Source organism: Leptonychotes weddellii, chromosome 6 (genome assembly GCF_054177405.1).
Source record: "Leptonychotes weddellii isolate Sample4059 chromosome 6, ASM5417740v2, whole genome shotgun sequence".
Taxonomy (NCBI): domain Eukaryota; kingdom Metazoa; phylum Chordata; class Mammalia; order Carnivora; family Phocidae; genus Leptonychotes; species Leptonychotes weddellii.
The window spans coordinates 24,590,233-24,614,220 of record NC_138374.1 but is presented as its reverse complement, the minus strand read 5'-3'; the positions used below and the strand labels follow the sequence as shown (position 1 = coordinate 24,614,220).

The following is a 23,988-nucleotide window of genomic DNA, read 5'->3' as shown; positions in this document are numbered from 1 at the left end:
TCTCCAGATGCCGGGAAACAGGCAAGTAAGATACTATCGGGCTTCCTACACCTCGACTGAATTGTCAGTGAAGTTCCCACAGCAGCCCCAAAGGACCAGATGTGTGCAGGCCCTGCCTAGGGCTGCTGGACACAGGGAGGGAGAAAGACATTCTTCTCTGTCTCATGGGTGGAGGCCTGTTTGACTCAAACATGGATGAGCAGAGTCCCTAAAGCAGGGGTCACACTACTTATCGGCCTCATTCTGTTGGCAGATGACTGACTGTAGCCCAGGCAGTTTGGCAATGACGCACCAAAACGCCTTTCCCTCCTTGTCTTTCTACTGCTTGCTGACCACATCACTCTCCAGAGAAGCAGTAAAAACACATTTTAATTATCAGCCTGATTGCTTATAAACACGGTGGTGAAAAATTAACCTCCCTAAACAGAGAGCAAGCAAAAGGAGGGAGATTTTAAAATAAAATATTGGGGTCAGAACTCAGCCCACAAACTTGAGGAAATTCAGCGCAGGGAGGAAAAGCTGGCCAGGCCCTCTGTTTTTGAGTTCACGCCACATTTCAAGTGAGTGGCAAGCTTCCCAGCCACTGTCCACTCCTTTCTCAGGCCAGCTGGCAGGGACATAGTCTGGCACTGCAAACTGCATGCCAGAGGCACATAAGTGAGTCCTTTATCGTGTCGTCCCCTCCCGCCCCCACCCAGCGCCCTCAGCCAATCCCAAGACTCAAGGCCCTATCCACCCTCTCCCACCCCACTCCCTATAGACAGGAGGGAATAACCATACGTAAGGAGGAGACCACTCACCTTGGCCGTCCTGTCCCTAGAGCCACTCACAATGATGCCCCCTCTGCAATCCACACAGTTCACCTCCTGTTCATGAGCCGAGTACTTGACAGTGAAGGTGCTATGAATCTTATGAACGCCAATCTTCCCATCTCTAGGAGAGAAATAGGGAGACCACCCCCAATAGCCAATTATTCTCTGTCGGAAGAGAACAAGGCTACAGAAGCAGCCTGAGTCTCCAGTGATGTCCAAATTTGCTGTTTTAGGCAATTCAGCTCAACAAGGCGCTGAGCTTTGAGACACCTCTACTTCTTCAGTACACTTGGGGCTGAACAGAGCTGAGAGACAAAACAAACTTCCCCTATGAGAGTATCAAAACCAGCTTCACTTTTCATTAAAGGCTCTTCCTGTTTTCCTTCTCCAGCTAACCCTATTAATAGTGCCTTTGGTAAATCTCTCTGCTTCAAATGGAAAAACAAAAACAAAAACAAAAACACTCCCTCTTCCTATGGTCTCCCTCCTCATCCCTTTGGAGTTGAGAAAGAAAAGTCAAGAGGCAGGCAAGGAGAAGTTCCCTGAAGAATGCGAAGGAAGAAGTAGAAGGAGACTCCTGCAGCACTTACCCTCCTGCACTGATAATGTGCGAGTTGGCCAGCACAAAGTGGCAAACGTCCTCATCATGCCCAGCAAAGACTCCCAGGGGCCGACGGTTCAAGCTGGCACCATCTGGGCGGAACTGATAGGCCAGGATGAAATTAGCCTGGGATATGTACAGAGAATCACCTTCTAGCTGCATCCAGGGCATCTGACTGCAGAGATGTAAAACACAATTTAAGAATCAACGAGATACAGTATGAAAACGGACTCCAATCTTTGGAGAGGCTGACTGATCCCCAACTTAGCAAGGATAACTTGTACGGCTCAGCCTTTACCTCCCCAATCTCCTGTAAAACTACCTACCCTTAGGCCACCCTTAGAAAACCTGGGCGCCTGGGTGGCTCAGTCGGTTAAGCGACTGCCTTCAGCTCAGGTCATGATCCCAGGGTCCTGGGATCAAGTCCCACATCGGGCTCCTTGCTCCGCGGGGAGCCTGCTTCTCCCTCTCCAACTCCCCCTGTTTGTGTTCCCTCTCTCACTGTCTCTCTCTCTGTCAAATAAATAAATAAAATCTTAAAAAAAAAAAAAAAGAAAACCAGAGAGACAGAGCTTTCTGGTGTGCATGTCTCTGACAGAATACAAAGTGTAAGGAAGAAAAGAGCAAAGGGAGGAGACACTTCCAGAAGTAAAACTTTGTTTTGAAAGTTCTGGACTTTATAAAAGAAAGTCAGAACTACAAGACCAATTAAATATCACTCTTAATTGGAGAATGCTTAAGACTCGAATTACTGGCAGCGTAGACTTCTTGGGGGTAGGCAGATCTCAGCAAATTCAATGACTGGGGCGCAGAGAGGGTTAAAAAAGAAACCTTCCAGGGAGCCTGGGTGGCTCAGTCCATTATATGCCTTCCACTCAGGTCATGATCCCAGGGTCCTGGGATCGAGTCCCGCATCGGGCTCCTTGCTCCTCGGGAAGCCTGCTTCTCCCTCTGCCTGCTGCTTCCCCTGCTTGTGCTCTCCCTCTAAATAAATAAATAAAATCTTAAAAAAAAAAAAAACCTCCACCCAGATGAAGTGATTTTCTTTCATTCTGCATCCTCCCTGATTTGAAGTGTTAAGTGATAAGTTTCGAGGTTCCAAGACTCCCACACATACTTCTACCTCTTCCTCCAACAGAGCAAATGGAGAAAAGAGAAGAGTGAGCCCCAAGAAGCCCTATTCCCTTATCCCACTATGCAAAGGGGCTATTTATAAGTGAAAGGAATAAGGCCACTTAGGAAAGGATGCTAATGTACTAGTTAGCTATCTAGATCCTCACATGGGATATCTGCGTTTCTGTATTAGAGGGTAAGTGGGGCAATGGGAAAACACAGCTCCGCAGCAGTCCACTACAGTTTGGGGGCTCCAGAGAAATAATCAGCTCTCCTAGGCAGGTGATAAGAGAAATCCACAAATAGTTAAAGATTCCCTCTATAGTATGGCAGGAGGAAGAAAGGTTAGAAGCCACAGGCCAGTCCCACGGCACGGAATGAGCCTTAAGAAAGACTCTGCCAGGGGCGCCTGCATGGCTCAGTCAGTTAAGCGACCAACTCTTGATTTCAACTCAGGTCACGATCTCAGGGTCTTGAGATCAAGCCCGAGACAGGCTCCACTCAGCATGGAGTCTGCTTGTCCCTCTCCCTCTGCTCCTCCTCTTGTGCTCTTTCTCTCTCTCTTTCTCTCTCTCTCTCTCTCACACACAAATAAATAAAATCTTTTTAAAATAAGGAAAGAAAAAGAAAGGAAGGAAGGGAGGAAGGGAGGGAGGGAGGGACACAGAGGAAGAGAAATAGACAGAAAAAGAATAAAGAAAAAAGAAAAGAAGAGAAAGGCAGACAGACTCTGCCAGACCCCAGGCTCTCTGGTGGGGACTAAGCCCCTTTCCCAAGGTAGACATCCCAGCAGCCTGTCCTACTCTATGTAGGAGTTCTGGAGCTACCAGATCCCAAGTAAAGCATAGGGACAGCTGATTCATCTGCATTTACAGAGACACCATCTCCCACTGCCAAGCCTGTCTGAGCAACCTGGGCTGTGTTTCTTCCCCACACTCCTTAATACAAGCGTCATGGGAATGTGGAAAAGTTCTGCAAATTGACTTGACGGGCCATTAAATGCAGCTTGGCCTTTGTAGTAGCTGAGTTTCTGCTCAGGGGGTTTTTACAAGTGTGTGCATATATTCTACAGACCATGTGTAGAGTTGCCTACATTCTCACTCATTATACACTTCCCCCTTCAAAATCCCCTTGCACAGGTTTGTGGCACAGTCAAGTGGGGTGGTTGGAATGCATGTGTTTAGAGCCATCTGGTAAACAGCCATTTGCCTAGGACAAGAAACCAGGTTCATGCCAGGTGAACAGTGGAGAATCCTGGGGCAGCCTGGTAACTGCTTTGTGTGTTTATTTGCCAAACTGCTTTGAAAACCATCCCCAAAAAAGACGTCAGGGACAAAACCTTGATACAGAAATAAACTCCACTTTCTGGTATTAAAAGGTAAAAGCAGGAGGCAGAGGGTAAAGTTTTTTTTACCATAAAAATCAGTCTTTCTCCCTAGTAGTTTCTTTACTACCACCAGGACCCCCGCATAACTCACAGCAACCACCACCCATGAAAGCAGCAGAAACTGGACACCAGCAAGAGAGAAGGGGTCTTCAGATGAAGAAGCCTGTCTGCAGGTCAACCTGGAATGAGGAACATGACGTTCCTTATCCATTCCAACCAATCAACAAGGAGCACTTCTTTGGTAGGGAGTCAAATGATAACTATGAAATAACGTAGCATCGGTGAAGCATAAAATTTGCGGCATTAGCAATCCAAAGCCACTGTCTAAATTTCCTCGCAGTTCTGAACTCTACCTCCTGTAACATCTATAGCCAAGCCTTTAGGTCCTATTTTGCCTTCTTAATAAAGTTGGGCAGAGGGCTAATGGAGGGAAGGAAGCGAAGGCATAACTCCATAGAGGAGATTTAAAGAAAAATAACTGTAAAACAAGATGGTTTGAAATGCTGGCTTCATTTATTTCTTTTGATGAGGTACATTAACAGTGGTTACCTCTGAGTGGTAGCATTATACGGAAGTTTTATTTCCTCTTTAAATGCTTCTATTTTTTCAATAGAATAAACGTGTTGTTTTTATAATCATAAAAATGTGGAATTTGTTAAAGTACATTTTTTGGTAATTTTTACAAATGTAAAGAAAAAAAGTCCCTCCGATGCCCCCTTTGCCACACCTCAGGAGAGGCACATATCCACTCTAGCTAGGACCAGACTTTTTACTTCCCAGCATGCTTTTCTGTCCCAGGTAGCTTTAAGAGTCAAGAGGCTACCTACCTGCATCTCCACTTCAGCAGGATCCCCTCTCGGCAGCGCCCCAACCTCCAGTTCTGAGACACCTTCACTCGTTCCTTCACCGGGACACTGGCCATCCTGTGTTCAGACAGAACAGATAACCCAGTCACGACAACTCATTGCCAACCAGAGAAAATTCCACAGGCTTAAGTCAGAACTCAGGAGTATCTAGAATACGTCTAGATATAAGTGATGGGGTTAGGACACCAGAAAGGAATAACTTTCTCTCTCCACCCTGGGATAACCAAGAAAGCCAAGGAGAACAGCCTGTCCATTACAGAGTCTGTAGCGATGCCAAAGCAATCTAATGGAGAAAGGATAACAGAGAGTTGGAACCACTGGCTATCCCTAAGGAAAAACACAAACTCTGACTCCTACCTCATACCAAACAGAAAAGTTAATTCAAAATAAATTTAAACATAACATCTAAAACTATAAAGCTGATAGAAGAAAATATATCAAAATATCTCTGCAACTTGGGGGCTAAGCAAAGGTCTCTTAAAACACAAAAGGCAATAGCATAAAAGAAAAGTCTAATAAATGAGACGTTACCAAAATTTTAAATTTTTGCTCACCAAAATTAATATACATACCACAGTCTGGGGGAAAACGTTCACAAAATGTATACTTGACAAATGGCTTATATCCAGAAAATATGAAGAAATTATAAATACATATGTATAATTGTATGCATATGTATATATTATACATGCATTTATATATGTATATGTAATTTTATACCTGTAATTGTGTGTGTGTATATATAAACTAATATATAACACTCAATTATATGCACAAATATATATACACACACACAATTATATACATATGTATATGAATATATATTTTTTGAAGGCCAGTAAAAACTCTGTTACAATCTTGGTGGGAAAGCAAAATGGTACACCCAATTTGGAAAAATGTCTGGAAGTTTATTATAAATCTAAACATATACCTACTCTATGACTTAGCAATTACCCAAGAGAAAGCATATGTCCACAAACAGACTTGCACAAGAATGTTCATAGGAACTTTAGTCATTAACAGCCAAAAGTTGAAAACAGCCCAGGCAGCCATCAAGAGGAGAATGGGCATACACCCTTTGGTATATATTCATCCAATGAAATGCTACTCAGCAATAAAAAGGAAACAACTACTGACATACACAGTAATGTGGGTGAATCTCAAAAACATTATGCTGAATGAAAGAAACGTTACACATGGGGCGCCTGGGTGGCTCAGTTGGTTGAGCGGCTGCCTTCGGCTCAGGTCATGATCCCAGGGTCCTGAGATCAAGCCCCGCATCGGGCTCCCTGCTCAGGGGAGAGCCTGCTTCTCCCTCTTCCTCTGCCTGTAGCTCTGCCTACTTGTGCTCTCTCTCTCTGTCAAATAAATAAATAAATCCTTAAAAAAAAAAAAAAGAAAGAAAGAAAGAAACGTTACACAAGAGTTCATGTTGTATGATTCTGTTCATGTGAAGTTTGAGAAGGAGAATTAATCTATAATGGAAGAATCAGAAAGTGATTACCACTGGGAATCCTATCACTGGGAAGGGGATTGACTGGGAAGGAACATGCAGAAACTTTCTGGAGTAACATTCTATATCTAAATCTTAAGGGGATTTGGGTTACACGGGTATGTATGCTTTAGTCAAAAATGCATCAAATGAAAAAAAATGTACCAAATGGAAAAAAAAAAATGCACCAAATGATATACTTAAGATTTGAGCATTTCACTGTATAGAAATTTTTCTTAAACAAAAAAGCCCATAAACTAATATATACCAATTATATGCATGCATGCTGAAGTGTTTACAAGTGAAGTGTACTGATATCCACAACTCACTTTGAAATGCATGATAAAGCAAATACAGTGAAATGTTAACTATAGAATCTAGGTTGTGGGCATATGAGTGTTCATGGTACATTTCATTCAACTTTTCTGTTTTGAATTTTTCAATTAAGAAAATGTTGGGAGTGTCAATAGTACTTTCTGGGTGAGGAAAGTTAGAGCAGTAAGAGAGAAGGGAGCGCACCAGCAACAGGAATGGCATAGTTTGTGACTGGGTTGGAGTGGTAGGGGACAGGGAGAAGACCACAAAGCCCCTCTGAAAATGCACCTTTGGACAGAATTCTGCAATTATGGGCAAGAATTTGAAAACTTCACCTTGAGCCCCATAGCTCCCCTGTGTTTCCCTGGCCTGCTCCATTGGACAATAAAGGTACACTGCTTGGAACAGAGTAATAACTACCAGGTCTATTGAGAAAAAAAGAGAGACATGCATTTCTTCCAGTCTCTGCTATACCCTCACATTTACTACCGTTTGCTAAAAGTCAGCAATCAAGTCCTGCTTTCAAGATTACAACAGATACAGGTTAGAAATGATGGTTTTAGGGGCGCCTGTGTGGCTCAGTCGGTTAAGTGTCTGCCTTCGGCTCAGGTCATGATCTCAGGGTTGTGGGATCGAGTCCTGTGTCAGGCTCTGCGCTCAGTGGGCAGTCTGCTTGAAGATTCTCTCCCTCTGCCCTTCCCTCCACTCACTCTCTCTCTCTCAAATAAATAAAAATCTTTTTTAAAAAGTTTCCTTCCTGGGGCACCTGGGTGGCTCAGTTGGTTAAGTGGCTACCTTCAGCTTGGGTCATGGTTCCAGGGTCCTGGGATCGAGCCCCCTACCGGGCTCCCTGCTTGGTGGGATGCCTGCTTCTCCCTCTCCCACTCCCCCTGCTTGTGTTCTTTCTCTAGCTCTCTCTCTGTGTCAGTTAAATAAATAAATAAAATCTTTATTAAAAAAAAAGTTTCCTTCCTGTTGTTTAAATGTGTACAGTATTTTTTCTAATTATGGATAAGACTGAATATCTGGTCATATGTTTGAAAGCCATTAGCATTTCTTCTGGGAAATGCTTGTTCATACCCTTTGTCCCTGTTCCTATGAGAACTTTGGTCTTTTTCTTGTGAGTGTGTAAAGCCTCTTTATATAATCTGTATTGTCAATTTTGTTCCAATTTATTATTCTTTTTATAGCATTTTATCCATGTGGACACTTAAAAAATTTTTACATATCCATGACTTCATGTCAATCTTCTGAAACACTTTAAAGAGAGTAAATGTTCAGGAAGGGGTTTCTTATTTTAATTTTCTGGCTAGAAGATCAACCCAAAATAGATTTTTTTTTTTTTTTAAGTAGGCTCCATGCCCAATGTGGGGCTTGAACTCATGACCCTGAGATCAAGGATCACATGTTCTACTGACTGAGCCAGCCAGGCGCCCCCAAAATACATTTTTATTTCAATTTTACTATGGAAAATCTTTCAACATAGTGAGTAGAGTTTAGTTAACCCAACTGAATACTTTTTTTTTTTTTTAAGATTTTATTTATTTGCGAGAGAGAGAATGAGAGACAGAGAGCATGAGAGGGAGGAGGGCCAGAGGGAGAAGCAGACTCCCTGCTGAGCAGGGAGCCTGATGTGGGACTCGATCCCGCGACTCCAGGATCATGACCTGAGCCGAAGGCAGTCGCTTAACCAACTGAGCCACCCAGGCGCCCCTGAATACTATTTTTAAAATGATGTAGAATGTTTTAATCTCTCTGGATCATAATTCCAAAGATAATTTATTTAACATTTAATATGGTGTTTATGATGTGCCAGGAACTGTTTTCCATTTACCCAATACCTATGCATATTAAGTATCAATGTGTTTGTTGATAGTGCAATTATACTTCCTGTATTTTATCCAATTAGAAGACCTTGGAAATAAGCGATAAGCAAACTAGCTGATACTTCAATTTAAAAAGAGAAAGCCAGGAATGACCCAAACTGATATGAACTTAATATATAACAAACAAAGTAAAATTTTAAAGTAAGGAAAGAAATCACTACTTCATTAGTGTTGTTGGGTTTATGTAGCATGTTCCCAAGTTTATGAGGAAGAAGGGAGGGAAGAGGAATACACATGCCTAGAAAGAACATGGGAAGTAAATACTCTAAAATAGTAAACTAGGTCCCACCCCCCCTCACTTATTGGGGACGCTATAGGACAGTGAAGGAATGGTCAGACCAATGCAATATTTATAAAATGAACAATTAAAAGTAAAAAAACAAAATCGTTAACTCTGGATAGCCAACTTCGTGTGTTTTTATTTTCTTTGTGTTTTTATGTATTTTCCAATTTCTCTACACTGTAATATTTTGGTGAAGAGGAAAATACTCATTAAAATAATAAATTATTATTAATGCTGGTGACAAAACTGGGTATCAATGGAGGAAAAAACTGATTTAGACGGTATCTCATAACCCAATATAATAAATCCCCCCAAAATGAGAGTGAATTTAAAATATTTTTTTTACTAGAAGATTTTAAAGTGTTTCAATTTTAAATGCTGCACAGAAGAAAAAAGAGATTAAAATGAAAACAGAGTCAACAGCAGGGGAAAATTAACAATACTATAGGTACAAGTTTTATCTCTAAAACTTTTAAGGGACTGATAGAAATCTACCAGAATAACACCCTCTCTCCAATACCCCCTTATCTACAACCAACAGCAGATAAGAACAGTCACACGGTGTCCACAGAACTAAACACTGGGGAAACATCCCACAACATTAATACAGACATGCATACTAAAACAATTATTAAAGTGCCACCTCACATCTATTACTAGGTGGAAAAAAACAGAAACTGGCTTTGGTTTGATAGCCAGCTTTGTGTTTGGTTATATATCGCAGGCAGCAGGTAGCACACCGGTACAGCCTCTCAGGAAGGAATTCCGTCGAGAATTGTTATATGACAGCTTCTGACCCAGCATTCCCATTTTTGGCACTAAATCACAAAGAAATAATTCAAAAGAAAAATATATTTTTTACAAAGATATTTATAGTTGCAGCGATATATGTGAGCTAAAACCTGGAAATAGCCCAAATGTTTGTCTGTGGGGGAGAACAGTATACTCATGCAATGTAATACACTGCCACCAGAAATGACAAATGTGGAACTGCCAAACATTTTGGAAATGACCGTAGCAAGCAATGGTAATTTTAAAATGAAATCAAATTTATAAAGGTAGAAGTGAAGAGATGCTACATAAAATTACATCTCCATAAACACGTCAGAAGAAGTAAATAGATGGTACTTTGGAAGTGAGTTTATAGATCTTACACATTTCTACAAATCTCTCTCACATAATTGTTGATAGGTCTCTCGATTTACCTTTAACTACATAGTAAATTCAATGAAGTTGTGGGAAAAGCCCAGAATGCACACTTAGGAAACTGGGATCTGAATCCCAGTTCTGCCTCTTCCTAATTATAAAATTCTGGTTACCTGACTTCTCTAAAGTACAGTGTAAGTACAAAAAAGGTTTATTCTTCTTACATAAATATAAATATAGGTAATAGTTAATATCGATTAATGGTGTCATCCCTGAAGCTAATCCAATAACCATTCATTTTTCTTCTAATTTAACTACAATTATTAGAAATTGTCTAATGTCAAACATTAGTCTTCTTTCAGGCTGAATGATAAGGATTTGGGTGTATACACATTAAAGCTAAAATATATTACTAATTCGTCCACTGGATGAATGCGGTCCCCGGTTTCACACTGATAGAGAGCAAGCCTCGCTACCAGATGGAGAGAGAACTAAGCACAGCAAAAGACAGTTAACAGGATGGACCAAAGAACTGAACTCTTAATGAGAAAGATTAGACTCCGTGTCAAATCTTATCTGCAAATCCCTCCCAGGTATAAAAGAAGGCATCCTCCATAGCTCACCTTTCCTCTGGAGTTAGGTCCAAGCTAAGAGGTGGAGGTGAACAAAAACTGAATATTCTACATCACAGCAGGAAGGAAGTATGGGGGAAAGAATCAACATATTTCCTGAACTGGGTTAAGGACAACACTTCTCTCATCTCTCCGATCATTTAACTGCCCTTTGCTGACACTTTACTAAGGGTCAAAGCACTGCCCTGCGGGCCTGATCAGCAAGAAACTTCCAAAGTTGAACTTTAGAAGCTGCTACCAAACAGCAGGTGCAGGCGTCCTCTCCCACAAGCAACGCCATCCTCACGACACTTGGCTCTGGCCCTTCAAATCAAATTTCGACTTTTTAAAGCCACTCCCTTTGGCTTTGACTTGAGAAATAGTACCACTTTGTTAAAAGCAGCTTAACAACTCAGCTTTTTCATCCCTTTTGTCTACTCCATCATCTTTGATGGTTAGTTTCCCTAGCTGGTGGCAAAATCATACGTATATTCTTATTAGCTTCAGCACCTGAAAAATCAGAAGGAACAAAATAATCTTTCTCTGAAAACAGGTACCCCCCCCCCCTTGGGACCTGTCACAGTCTAGTCAAAGGGGTTGGTAGAACAAGGCAGCAGACGTGCCTAAGAAGATAGGAGCAGATGCCCCTTGGAATTCAATAAGGACCCTTGTTCCCATCTTTGAAATGCTCTCTGGTTGGCTGTTTCTCCAACACACTTGCTGGTTTAAAGTGGGTGTGCTCCCCCCAAAATGATTAGTGCCCTGTAAATAAACCTCTCACAGGGCTGTTAATGCGGGGAGGAATCTCCAACCGGCCTGTGGGCCTGGTGGAACTTCCATTTTCCCAGCCTGCCTTCTCTTGCCTCAGGCTCATTTTCCACTTGGGCCCCCTCCCTCTCAGCTTTCCGGCACTTAGTCACTATTACAGTTTGACTGCATTCCTGGGCGCAAGACCTATTTCAAACAAAAACAACACAACATGCATCCATGGTACGCTATGGGGCCCCTTCAAATCTTGGCAACCAGTGAGTCCAGAGGGACGGAAATTAATCTAGGCAGTTATCTAGAGTCCCCTTTCATTTCAGCTCTCCTCCCTCACCCCCCAAACTCAAAGCAAATAAGTCTGAATAAAAATGCCTCAGAGTGAAGGAGCAGGAAGTGCAGGTATCTCAGAGAGGACTTAAACTTGCATGGTCTCTAAGACCAGTAAACTCCTGGATCACAACTCAGTTTCCCTTCCTGCCCCATCTTGCAGTTCGGTTCCCCTTGATGCTGTGGATGCCGCCTCCCTGCATGACTGGCATGACTTCCATAAGCATAGCTCCCTGCTGATTTGGGAATTCGGCAAAGGAGGGGATCCCGTCCACAAATGGAGAACAAGGGCATCTCAGGGTGCACTGGGCTAAGGAGGGGCGACAGGGCTATGCAAAATGATGCTCGGGGCTTGGAATTTTAACACTGCCTCTTTATTTGATCTTGCTTTCCAGAAAGACTGTCCCTTGTATTGCCTATACCTACCCTACCTTCTACCAATACTAAGAATTTGGCTTTAATGTTTGGTTTTTTTTTTAAGATTTTATTTATTTATAGAGACACAGCGAGAGAGGGAACACAAGCAGGGGGAGTAGGAGAGGGAGAAGCAGGTTTCCTGCGAAGCAGGGAGCCTGATGCGGGGCTCGATCCCAGGATTCTGGGATCATGACCTGAGCCGAAGGCAGACGCTTAACCGACTGAGCCACCCAGGCGCCCCTTTAATGTATTTTTTTAATGTAGTCAATTTTATTCTTCTTAAACCACAAAATCGAGTCTTTGATGGTACAAACATCACTAGTTAGAGTCTTGTCAACAGTTCCCAGCTGGGGAGGAGGCAGTTAGCGGCCAGAACTCCTGAGGGGTCTCTTTAAAATGCTAACCCCCAGGGTAAAAGGCTCGGGCAAGTGTGGCGGTGCAGCTGGCAGTGCATGGTATTTACACAGCCCAAGGAAACCTCCCACTCTTCGTCTACACCTGCATCAGATTAAATCCTCCAACAGCCTCAGCAGCAGAGGTCTATAATTAAGATTTTTAAAAACTTTTATTTATTATTATTTATTTACGATCAAGAGGGAGAGAACCAGCAGAAGGTGAGGGAGGAGCAGAGAGGAAGAGAGAGAATCCTAAGCAGGCTCCACACCCAAGACAGAGCCCAACATGAGGCTCAATCCCATGACCCTGAGATCATGACCTGAGCTGAAATCAAAGAGTCGGACACTCAACTGACTGAGCCACCCAGGCGCCCCAATTAAGATTTTTTTCAATCAATGAAAAATCATTATATTGTGTTAAATTGCTTACCCTTCTGGCCAGGAAACAGGGGAATAGCCCCACCAGCGAGTGAAGTGAGACTGCTCCCTACAGTGATGATAGGACCATGCACAAGGTGAGGCAGCAGACGCACCTGTCCCTTGCAAGGCCTCACCTTGCTCATCCGACCTTACCTCCCATGGTCCCACCCCATGCAAGCAAACTCCAGCCAAGCCCCTCTCTTCTACATTCATCCCTACCTCCGTACCTTCTCCTAAATTGCCAGCACCAGCCTACCTCGTCCCTGACAAACGCTTGCTTCCCTCTTCTGGGCACTAGTCAAATTCACCCATTCTTCAAGATCCAGCTTATGCCTCTACTTTCCTAAGTCCTGCAAACAGTCTGCTCCCTCTCATGTGAACCCCTGGGCTGAACCTAACACAAACTGAGGCACTGTTAACTTTTTGCAGCTTTATGGTTTGTCCAGTACAGTCATAAATTCCACAGGATCAAATATTAACCTCTCAGTACTTCTAAAAGTACATCCCAGCCAGCATGCTGCAGAGCAGTGGTATACCAGGAACCCCGAATAACTGGGCCATCAAACTTTAAACAATTTATAGAATTGATTTTCATTCAACTAAAGATCCACCCACTTTCGTGAAGACTTCAGACAAACCACAGAGCCACAATGTGGCCCCTGGCCCAATTTGCTACAAATAAGATGAAGATTGTATGTTCGGAGGAAGGTATATGAGAGGATATAAGAGAACAAGATCAGGGCAGTAAACAGTTCTACTAGAACAGTAACATACCACATGGTGAATAAATAAATATACAGGTTCTTCAACTTTCTAAAGCTTGATTTTTTAAAAAAATTTACCTTTTAATCCTTTCGTGTACTACCAAAAATTCTAACAGCATACAAAAGTATGTCTTAGACACAAAAGGGGAGAACCCCGGGCCCAGCATAATAGGTATTTTGATAGATACCGCTTAGGAACTGCTTAAGTAAGTCCTCAAAAGTATAGTTCCCCCTTTGGCAAGTCACAGTTCCAACAATACTTGTAGCTTTTCAGGAGCCTAGACACACTACCTTCTAGATCCAAAGTCCCTTCCTAAAAATGTATAATAGACCACACCTTTAGGAATTCAACCAAAGCCTCCCAAATTCTTACGCTAGAGAAGCTCGAGGGAAGGAACTTGAGCAGATAAATTACCTTAATGTGGTACCACATGTCAAAGCTGTCCAAAGAAGTTTCAGAAGCAGTAGGCATAACCCCAATTCATAACCCTGAGTATAGGATTTAGGGTTATGTTCACACTCACATTCATTTCCTCCTACTATTGGTCAAGTTCTGTATTTGCAGGGCACTTGACCCGTGTATGTTCTCCAAGATGTTAAGAGATATTAGCAGGGGGGGAAATTTATGCTCAAACACTTTAGACAATGCTAGCTGAAACAAAATAAAACAGGTCTCTCGATCACAGGACTTCTCAGTGTCTTTAATTTACCAATGGGCACTGTGAACCTCCAAGAGAGGCAATGTGGAGCACAGCACTTCCTACACTCATTTGATCACAGAATCAGTTTTTCACAAACCCCACAGTACAACTTTCAGAAAGGCTGATCTAGCAGTTTCTGAGCATAAACAACAGCAAGAAAGATGCCACTATTTTTTGTGAACAGACCATCCGCTCAGTGAGTCATGAATTAGGTACTAACAGCTTCACAAGTGGACTTTGTTCTCATACCTTGAAAATGACTTTTCCCTGGGCTCCCCATCTGAAATGTAAGGAATAATTACACTGCTCTGCTTCTCAGGGTTGTTTTTTATTGTTTTTAATCTTGCAACTGTTTTCCATATTAATCACTAAAACAGGTTCTCAGCCCAAGTAGCCAGGCTTCAAAATCCCTGGTGCCGTTCCAGCCTGGATGAAGGGATGGAAAGAACATGAACCAGACGCCACCCAGAAAGTTTTTACATCTCCAGTTTTGAGGCCATTATGATAAAGTCAAACTGCAGCCAAGATACCAGATAAATGACAGATTCTTCTTTAGTAACTCACTTCTAAAGAGAGGACTCTCTTAGGCTCACACAGCACCTGTACCTGAATCTTGACTCACCTTTTCAATATGGACTTTCTAAAAAAAAATTTAAAGAAACATGGGAGGTCAAAGTTGGAGCTACAGGAAAGAAAGAAAAAGATGTACTGGAAGAAGACTATTTCCCCTTCTCTGCAGAGAAAGAACCCATTACAAGCTCGCGAGCAGGGGAAATATCATTCTTTCTGGTGAAATAGCTTTCCAGGAAAAGTATCTCAACATATTTACCATAAAACAATTTAATTTCCCTGTCCCATCACCTGCCACCCCATCCCCATTCCCCCCAGAAAGCCCACAGATTGTGGATTTCCTCTCATTCTTGGCAGAGTTACCAGAAGAAACATAATACCCCCTTCAGACTGCTCCCAACAGCTGCTGGAGCAAGATGGGGAGCTGGGGGTAACCTTCCAAAGCTGCCTCTTAAAATGACCATTCCCCCTGCCAAACCATGCATCCAATGAACGTAAGACTTGTCTTTCCCTACTTTCTTAAAGGAGAGACCCCAAAAACAACAGCATCCCCTAGTCCAAAATACTTGCCTCCACCCATCTGATCTCCTCAACTTGACTGTAAGCTGAAAGTTGTGTACAGTACGCCCCATTCTGTGTCTTCCCTAACATGCGTTTCTTGAAATAGTCCTCTACTACTTCACAGGACTAGTATCTTTTGTTTGCTTAACCCATCAATTTCCAAGTTTGGATTTTTACCAAACTCCTATTCAGTGTAATCTCCTTGTCACTGTCCACCTCCCCAATACCACATGCCTTGTACACACACACACACACACAACCTCCTTTCAGGTGAAGAGCCTTGAAAAACAAAAGTCTAGGAAGAAATTCAGCAATGACTACACCGTATCCCAGCCCTTTACCCTTCCCCAACATCATCAGACACTAAATGTGCTTCAGTTCTGTTAGAAAAGCCCCATGCCAGGCAGCAGAGAGACTTCCAGCTAGTCTTCAGTCTCTCAGCTGAGACCACCAACAAAGAAGTTCATGAATGTCAACTGGGGGCAGAGGCAATATCTCTCTTTGCTGAGGAGAAACTGGATGAAGCCTCCAGCATCATTCCGCAAAGGTGACAGCCGAGGTTGAGTGAAGACCGTGAAAACTGTACAAGAGCTGAGGGAGAAAATATAATGTAAGGAATGATTCGGAATCAGGGGCAGATGAAGGTGGAGGGATGAACTGGCTGACCCCAAATGTCTTTTCCATCTCTAACTCCTATGATTCTTTGACCTCCAATTTTGTGCTGCAGACAAGGAATGGAAAGTCAACAGACGTGGCGATGTTTTGAAAGAGCCTGGCGGTCTGCTCTTGTCATTTAGTGGCCTTTGCATGTATTTTTTAAGGTGTCTCTAAGCCCTGTCTTCATTTCACAGTTGTCACCTTTCTCAGCAATTTGAGCTCATGTCAAATACCAAAAAGAAGGAGAAGAAGAAAGAATGTACTGGCAATTAATTGTGGGCTAAAGAGGGGCAGCCCACGGCCCATTGGGTGGCCCAGACTTCTAGGGAGGGCAATGAGGATGGTTTGGGTCTAATGGAGAACTGACTCAGAGCTGACACAAGGCAGCTAAATCTCTAACAAAAGATAAATTCTTTCTCCAGATAGCCTCATCCTTGGCTTTAGATCCAGTTCAAGCATTCACATGATTCAGAATTCACAAACATATTCTTACTTAGCACTACCACCTAATTTCCATTGACAACTGGATTTCCATCTGAATTCTGTTCAAATCTGAGCAAGACTGCTGAATAGAAAAGTCTTTCCTCAAGAATAGACCAAATCTGGGGTGCCCGGGTGGCTCAGTCGGGTAAGCGCCTGCCTTCCGCTCAGGTCATGATCCCAGGACCTGGGATTGAGTCCCGTGTCCGGCTCCCTGCTCAGCAGGGGAGGCTGTTTCTCCCTCTCCCTCTGAGGCCTGCCGCTCCCCACTGCTTGTGCGCTCTCTCTCTCTTTCTCTCTGTCAAATAAATAAAATCTTCCAAAAAAAAAGGAAGAAGAAACCAAATCTTTGGATTATCAACCTGGTCTGATGGTTGATGCACCTGAAATAAATTCTGGAGCTTAGACAAAATCTGTTTCTGTAGATCAGAGTGAGGGGGATCCCAATTTTCACTGAAAATTCAAAACTTGACTATCCTCACTTTTTCAAACAGCTTATCTCATCTTAAATTTTCAAAATTTACCGGCCTTAAGAAGAATCTACCGAAATACTCCCTGTTCTGGGACGCCTGGGTGGCTCAGTCGGTTAAGTGGCTGCCTTCGGCTCAGGTCATGATCCCAGGGTCCTAGGATCAAGTCCCACATGAGGCTCCTTGCTCAGGGGGGAGCCCGCTTCTCCGTCTTTGGCTCCCTCTGCTTGTGTCCCCTCTCTCTCTGACCAAAAAATAAATAAAAATCTTAAAAAAAAAAATTATAAATAAATAAATAAATACTCCCTGTTCCACGGTTATGAGTCAGAACCAGAAACTAGTCCGATGCCAGGGTCAACCCAGAGGTAAGGTTACGTTATCACACAAAGATAATTCTTTTCTATGGCAAACACTCAAAAAAAAATTTTTTTTTAATCTGTATGGTTCCTCAGTAACTTCACTGTCAGTTTGATTTCAGCAGCTCACTATCTTTACAAGGTGAAGGTGCTAGCACAGAAAATTCAAAGTATAGAGCACTGAAATATTTTCAGAGATCTCATCTCAACAGGAGTTGCTCATCTTACAGACTGTGAAGACTCTGGGTTTCCTCCGTGTTTCTGCCTTGAATGTTAGGAAATTCATCCTCTACTACTCAAGTTTTACAAGACTGGAAATGATATAAGCAGCTCTATATTCTCACGGTCTTGGAGGAAAAGGCCTCTTCCATTCTCCCAGTTTGGATTTGGAGGCACTAGCTGCTCTGGGCCATTTCCTGCTTCCACAGGTGTATTATTTATTTTAAGCTTGTAAATTGAACTCAACGTTTATTAACTCACAAAACGATTAAAAATAAGGCCTTTTCATAACAGCTAAAGAGAAATACACCCACCTATGAAATTTTTCAATCAATTAGAGAACAAGTAAGTGACTCCCCTTCCTGGGTAAGGCAGAAAGGCGAAGGAGAGAGCCTAAGCTACTTTAAGTTGCTAATTGTTTTCTGAAAATCACTGTTCAGACCTTAAATGCAACCAGGCAGCAATGCCTTCTCCAGGTCAAAGTTAGGAAAGGAAACTTTATGCTTTCTGGGCCAAAAAAATGCTCTTAGGTATAATCATTTTAAAACAAACAAACACACTCTGCTTATCTGTGTCCATCTCACTACTCTGGACGTTAATCATCACTGAAATAGATACCCTGCTCCCCAGCCTCAAAGAGCTCCAAGCCTGCAAGACCCTGGCTGAGGAATGAATGTACATGCCAGGGCAAACACCTCAGAGCCTTACTTCCTAAACACCTATTGTTAATTCTAGGCAAATCTACCACAAGTAAATGCAAAGGAGCACCCAGGTATTGCTCAAAGGATGGTTAAAATAAAATTGAAGTTTGAAAACATAGGACTTAATTTGGGAGGAATTAACATGAGACTGGCAGAAGTATCTTTAAAAAAACCCTTAGATTATATATACAGGTATACTGTATTCTGTTCTTTGCCCTTGTTCATTTCCAGTATTAGAACTTACAGATAGCACCTCTGCTCTTCCACCTGTCATATTGTCTGTCTACTTCTTGCATTTAGCCTTCATTATAAACTGGGAGGGTTAAATTGTTTTGTTCCTGAAGACTGAACCATGTTAGTTTCCCCCTTACTCTTCAGGGAAAACTTAAAAGACCGCTATATGAAACATTTCCTTGATTTTTATATTAAAGATATTTCTATTCCCCCCAGGCTTCATAAAACCTTCAAAGAAAACTGATTTTAAACCAGATGACTGACTCAAACTGTCTTTGTGTTCACTTTTTTTTTTTTTTTTAAAAGCTCAGATACCTACCCATGTTCACTGTTTGGGCCAGAGGCCTAAAGGGAAGCAAGTTATTTGTTTGTGGTTTTAAAAGTGGCCAAAATGCCTTCAAGCACAAGTATAAGACCATTAACAAATCACAAGGAACCAAAGCAGTTTATCTTACTCAACAAAGCTATGATCAGTTAGGAACAGCCAAACTGAAAGGGACTTGCCCTGGGCCGGAAGGTCAGTAAACCTTAGCAGTTCGTGTTTTTGAGAATCAAGAGGATCTTATAGCAGGGAGTGCAGATCCTAGACCCACAGGTTCTGTTGTCATGCTTCCAAAAGCATTCAGGACAGGTGAGAGAAACTAAGCGCTCTGTGTGTGTGTGTGTGTGTGTGTGTGTTTTCCCCCACCTCCTGTCTTTCAGCAGCACCTCCAGTTCAAACCATCTCTTTTGCTAAATACAAACTGACTAGACAAGCCAAGCAATTAAAAAGTTCCATTTTACAACAATTTATTGAGTGCCTACTATGTGCTTAACTCTGTACACAATTGCACATTTAAGCCTCATTTTACTGGGTAGGTCTTTCCCACTCTTTATAGATGATAAAACTCAGGTCCAGTGAGGCTGTGTAACTTCTGATAAAATGAACTTTTGTGTTGTGCTCATAAAAACATCCCACTGTCCAGTCTGCAGTTAATTAGCCCAAACCATACACTACAGCCCTGCCACTATCCGAGCAGCCACAGTCTCATACTTTGGGCCCAGGCTCTCTGATGCCCTACGAGGACTGGGGTGTATGCTGTCTCCCTCCAGGGATGACAACCACCTCTCTTGGTGGCTTATCACGTCTCTGCAGCTGTCCAGAAACAGGCCACACTGGTAAACATTCTCTCCACCTGCTGTAACACACATAACTTCTCCCCTCAACTCAGAAAACATGAACAGTGACCCTGCTCTTTATCAAATGCTGTGGTAAAACAACTTCCCTAGAAGGTCGGAGATAGCCCATCCTAGGACATGGGCAAGAAATCAAAACACACATGGCTAATAAATAATAAAGCCGTATCACTTAACAGTCTCAAAGCACTTTATACTACAAACTCATTTTCATTTTGTTGTTTTTGCTCACAGAACGAACACTCATTCCCATTATCTCTCTTTTAGAGCATTAGAAAAGGAAAGAAAAATAAACATCAATTCATTCATTCAATCTCTATAAGGAAAGAAAGCCAAGCTTTGCCTTAGCTGGCTTGGGTTTCAGTCACTTTAGCCAACTTCCCTTAAAGGTCAACTGATAGGTCCTTTGAAAGAATTTTTCTTATAAGAAATGAAGGTAACAAGACTGCATGCCAAAAGATCCCAAAGAATCATTATCATCATACTAGATAACAAACCTGACTAGATAACTAGACAAAATCATACTAGAATATAAGTTAAGCAAAATAATCAGGTTCAAAATTTACAAAAGCTTATAGTAATCTTGTACATCACCATTAGTAACACCCAGCTGAAAAAAATACTGAAAAAGAGACTGCATTCACAATAAAAACAAAATGCATCACACATACAGGACTACTTCGGAATAAATTTGACTATATATATAGAGAGAAACTTTACAGTGAAAACCACAGAAACTTTTGAAAAGGCACAGGATCTTTTTCTGCTGGGGAGTTGAATGGGAGTGGAGACCTGACACACACACAACAAGGATAAATCTAACCCTAATCAATACCAGACTCTACCAAAAAACAGTATTTAAAACAGTAGAAAAATGGAAAAATATATCTATGGAACAAAATGGAGTTCAGATGTACATACATACGTGTGTGTGTGTCTGTACACACACATAAACTTAATAATTGGCAATATAAGCTTTCTAAAACAAAGGGAAAGAGAAGAATTATTTAACAAAAGGTACAGTGATAACTAGGTAGCCACTTAGGGAAAAAAAAAAGTTAAATTCACCCTTGCACCAGAACAAAACTGATATTGATGAAAGTGTTATTTTAAAAAATCAAATATAAGAAAACCAGCAGAATATCAAAAAGAAGATTCATCAGGTCTGTGGAGAAATTGTAAATTTCTCAGTTTTGGGGTAAAAAAAGAAAAAAAATCACAAAAGACTGACAGATTCTGATATATTTAAGTGTAAAACTTCTATAGGCTAAAAACAGTAAAGTAAAAAGGACTGGGGAAAATATTTGCATCAAAGATGACAGATGAGACCCTAATATCTATGACCCACAGGATTCCAAATATATGAGAAAAACATCAAAATCCCAATAATAAATGGGCAAAGACTAGGTATAGACAATCTCACAGGTGAAACAAACACATGGGAAAATATTTATTGGGGTCAGTGGTAAAAAAAAAGGCAAAAAAAAAAAACTTTGGGATACAATCATATGCCCAACTAAAACAGATTTTTAAATTTTCATATGCAACTGGCTTAATCATTCTTTGCTGGTGCCACAGTAACTTAGTACAATTTTACAAACCATAACCTTTGATCCAATAAAGCCAATCTTGAGCATTTATCCTAAGGAACTAATTTAAAAAGGCGTATGTTGATCTCACTGATACGAGGAATTTGAGAAACAAGACAGAGGATCATAGAGGAAGGGAGGGAAAAATGAAACAAGACAAAACCGGAGGGGGAAACAAACCATAAGAGACTCTTAATCTCAGGAAACAAACTGAGGGTTGCTGGAGTGGAGGGGGGGTGGTAGGGATGGGGTAGCTGGTGATGGACACTGGGGAGGGTATGTGCTATGGTGAGCGCTGTGAATTGTGTAAGACTGATGAATCACAGACCTGTACTCCTGAAACAAATAATACATTATGTTAATAAAAAATTTAAAAAAGAAAATCACTCAAAAAAATAAAAATAAAAAGGCATATATGTGGTATGTGACATATATCAAAAGCTGTTACCCAAAAATGCTTTGTTTCACTGTTATCCATAATAGCAAAAATCTAGACACAACATGAAAGTTTAATATCAGAAGAATGTTTTTAATCTCATTACGGTAGAGTTTACAAACATTTATTATGCACCTATTCTGTCAGGATCAGTAAAACAGCAACTGGGAGGGGGGGAAAAGTATACAACTGAAAAGTAATTTTAAATAGTGAATAGTTGTCTAAAGGTAATGGTATTATAGCGTTTTATGTTTTAAAAAACTCTTTAATGTTGTTATACTGTTTTAGAATTACCTTTTTTAAAACCCTAATTGGATGGAATTTTAGGTGCAATCTAAAAGCTTTTACTCACCCAATTCTTTTTTTTCCCCCTTCCTATTTAACAGCTCAAATCGTTCAAGTCAGTTTTCCATGCACAGGTCTCAGATCCTACCCAAAACAGGCCAAACTGCAATACCACGCCTTTCTATACCACCTAGACCTAATCCAGTCCCCTGCCATAAGCAGGCACCCTTTTTTGTGTCGTTCTGCCTGTATCAAGTCAAACTACAGTTGACACTTGGACCAGGAGCCTTCTTTTCAGGTCTGAGCCCTTTTCTCCATATTCGATTTCACCTGAGCCCTGCAGCCTAACAACCTTCAGAAGAGAGTGAGCGGATGAATACCCATAAAAACGTTCTGATGGACTACATAGTGGATATGGGTCCTACACCTGGACCGGAGAAGGCGTCCGAAGCCTCAGACCACCCTGGCTCCTGGGGGGTTGAGGCACCTGGCCAGTCACCGTCTGCGAGGGAAGACAATTACAAGCTGAAGGCAGTGCTTAAGATGGCTAATTGTGAGAAGCCGCCCAAGGAGGGTATCGACTGAGGGATGCTCCTGGGAGGCTTTCTCGGAGGGGGACCTCCGACAGGAGAGGGGCGCTCGGGGAGGGGTCCCCGCCGAGGCCGGGTCTGGGCCTCGCATTCGGGGTGCGACACAACCCCGGGCCGACCAGGCCGCGGCGCCCCGCCCTTTCCCGGGACGCGGGCCGGCCCGGGGCAGGGAGCGGGCGGGTGAGCGGGCGCTTACAGGTCGGTGCCGAGCCGCGTGAAGCCGGAGTTGAGCGAGGCCCGGGCTATCCGGCGCCAGAGCAGGTCGCAGCTGGTGAAGCGCCGCAGCCAGCGGCACACCTGCGCCAGGCGGCCGAGGGCCCGCATGTCCAGGTAGGAGCAGATGAGCAGCAGCAGCTCCTCCGGCAGGCGCAAGAGCGCCGGCCCCGCAGCGGGGCGGCCGGCCGGCTCCCGGGCCGCCGCCTCCTCCTCGGCGGCTACCGCCATGGCCACCCCCGCCGCCCCAGCCCCCGCGATGCAGCCCCACGCCTGACCCCCTCGTCCCTGCGCTCTCCCCGGCCTCGCGTCCTCCCGCCGCCCAGGCCTGACCCTCCATTCCTCCTTTTTCCCAGCACCTCTTCCTCTGGCCTCCTTCCCCGCCCCTGCGCTCCCCTCATCTCCCAGCACGATCCTTCTCGCCCCTTCCTCCACGCTTCCGCCTCCCTCTCCTTCCTCCCCTGGGCCTGCCCTGGCTCCCGCCTCGGCCCCCAGCCCCGCTGCCTCCTTCGCTTTCTGCAGCCCCGGCTTCCCTTCCGCCCCGCTTCCTCTTCCGCCCTGTCCTGCTCCCGCTTTTCCCTTCCCCTTTCCCTTTCTTCGCTTCCCCCTCGCGACCCTCCCTCCCTGCAGTTTCCTCGCCTCCCCGCCCTCGCCCTCGCCCGGCCCGCTGTTCCCGGGCGGCCCCGGGTGGCCGTGGGTGCTCATGAGCGGCCGCAGGCCCGGCCCGAAACACAGCCGAGCCGCCGCCACCTCCGCCGCGGGAGGAGGCGACACCATGTCGGACCGGGTCACATGGGGCGGCGCGGGCCAAGACCTGGGCCCGCCCCTCACACCCGCGGCCCTGGAGCCGCTGCGGGGTGCGGGCCAGGCCAGGGAGCAGACCCCCTCCCCCATTGGCAGGGCCGCCGGGAGCGCCGGGTGGAAGCACATGCATTCATTCGTCGGGCATGTGAGGCCGGCTGCGGGGCGGCGAAGGTCCCAAGAAGAGCTTCCGCCTTCCAGGAATCTACCTAGTAGTGCCTCTGCCCTCAAGAAGCATCCACTTGGGTGGCCTTCCCTCTCTAGAAACCCTCCTCTCCTTGGGTGATGCCTCCTTTCCACAGGCCACCTCCCAGGGCCCCATGAAACCGCAGCCCTGGAACTTGGCACT

The 23,988-nt window shown here is 43.5% G+C and overlaps 1 protein-coding gene across 2 annotated transcripts in view; it reads right to left on the bottom strand.

The window, feature by feature from the left end:
- The window catches only part of FBXW4 (F-box and WD repeat domain containing 4), an 81,137-nt gene extending 57,507 nt beyond the window's left edge, over positions 1 to 23,630 (bottom strand). Inside the window, exons 1-4 of one of the 2 annotated variants that reach the window (XM_006731098.2) lie at positions 22,822 to 23,630; positions 4,741 to 4,836; positions 1,403 to 1,588; positions 801 to 933 (exon numbers count right to left, since the gene is read on the bottom strand). In XM_006731098.2, the coding sequence (XP_006731161.2) occupies positions 801 to 933; positions 1,403 to 1,588; positions 4,741 to 4,836; positions 22,822 to 23,615 (1,209 nt within the window). In that variant the 5' untranslated portion in view covers positions 23,616 to 23,630. Of the gene's footprint in view, positions 1 to 800; positions 934 to 1,402; positions 1,589 to 4,740; positions 4,837 to 12,846; positions 12,866 to 22,821 lie in introns of those variants that run through there. The other variant, XM_081822823.1, reaches the window with a different exon arrangement.
- Positions 23,631 to 23,988: the final 358 nt, after the last annotated feature.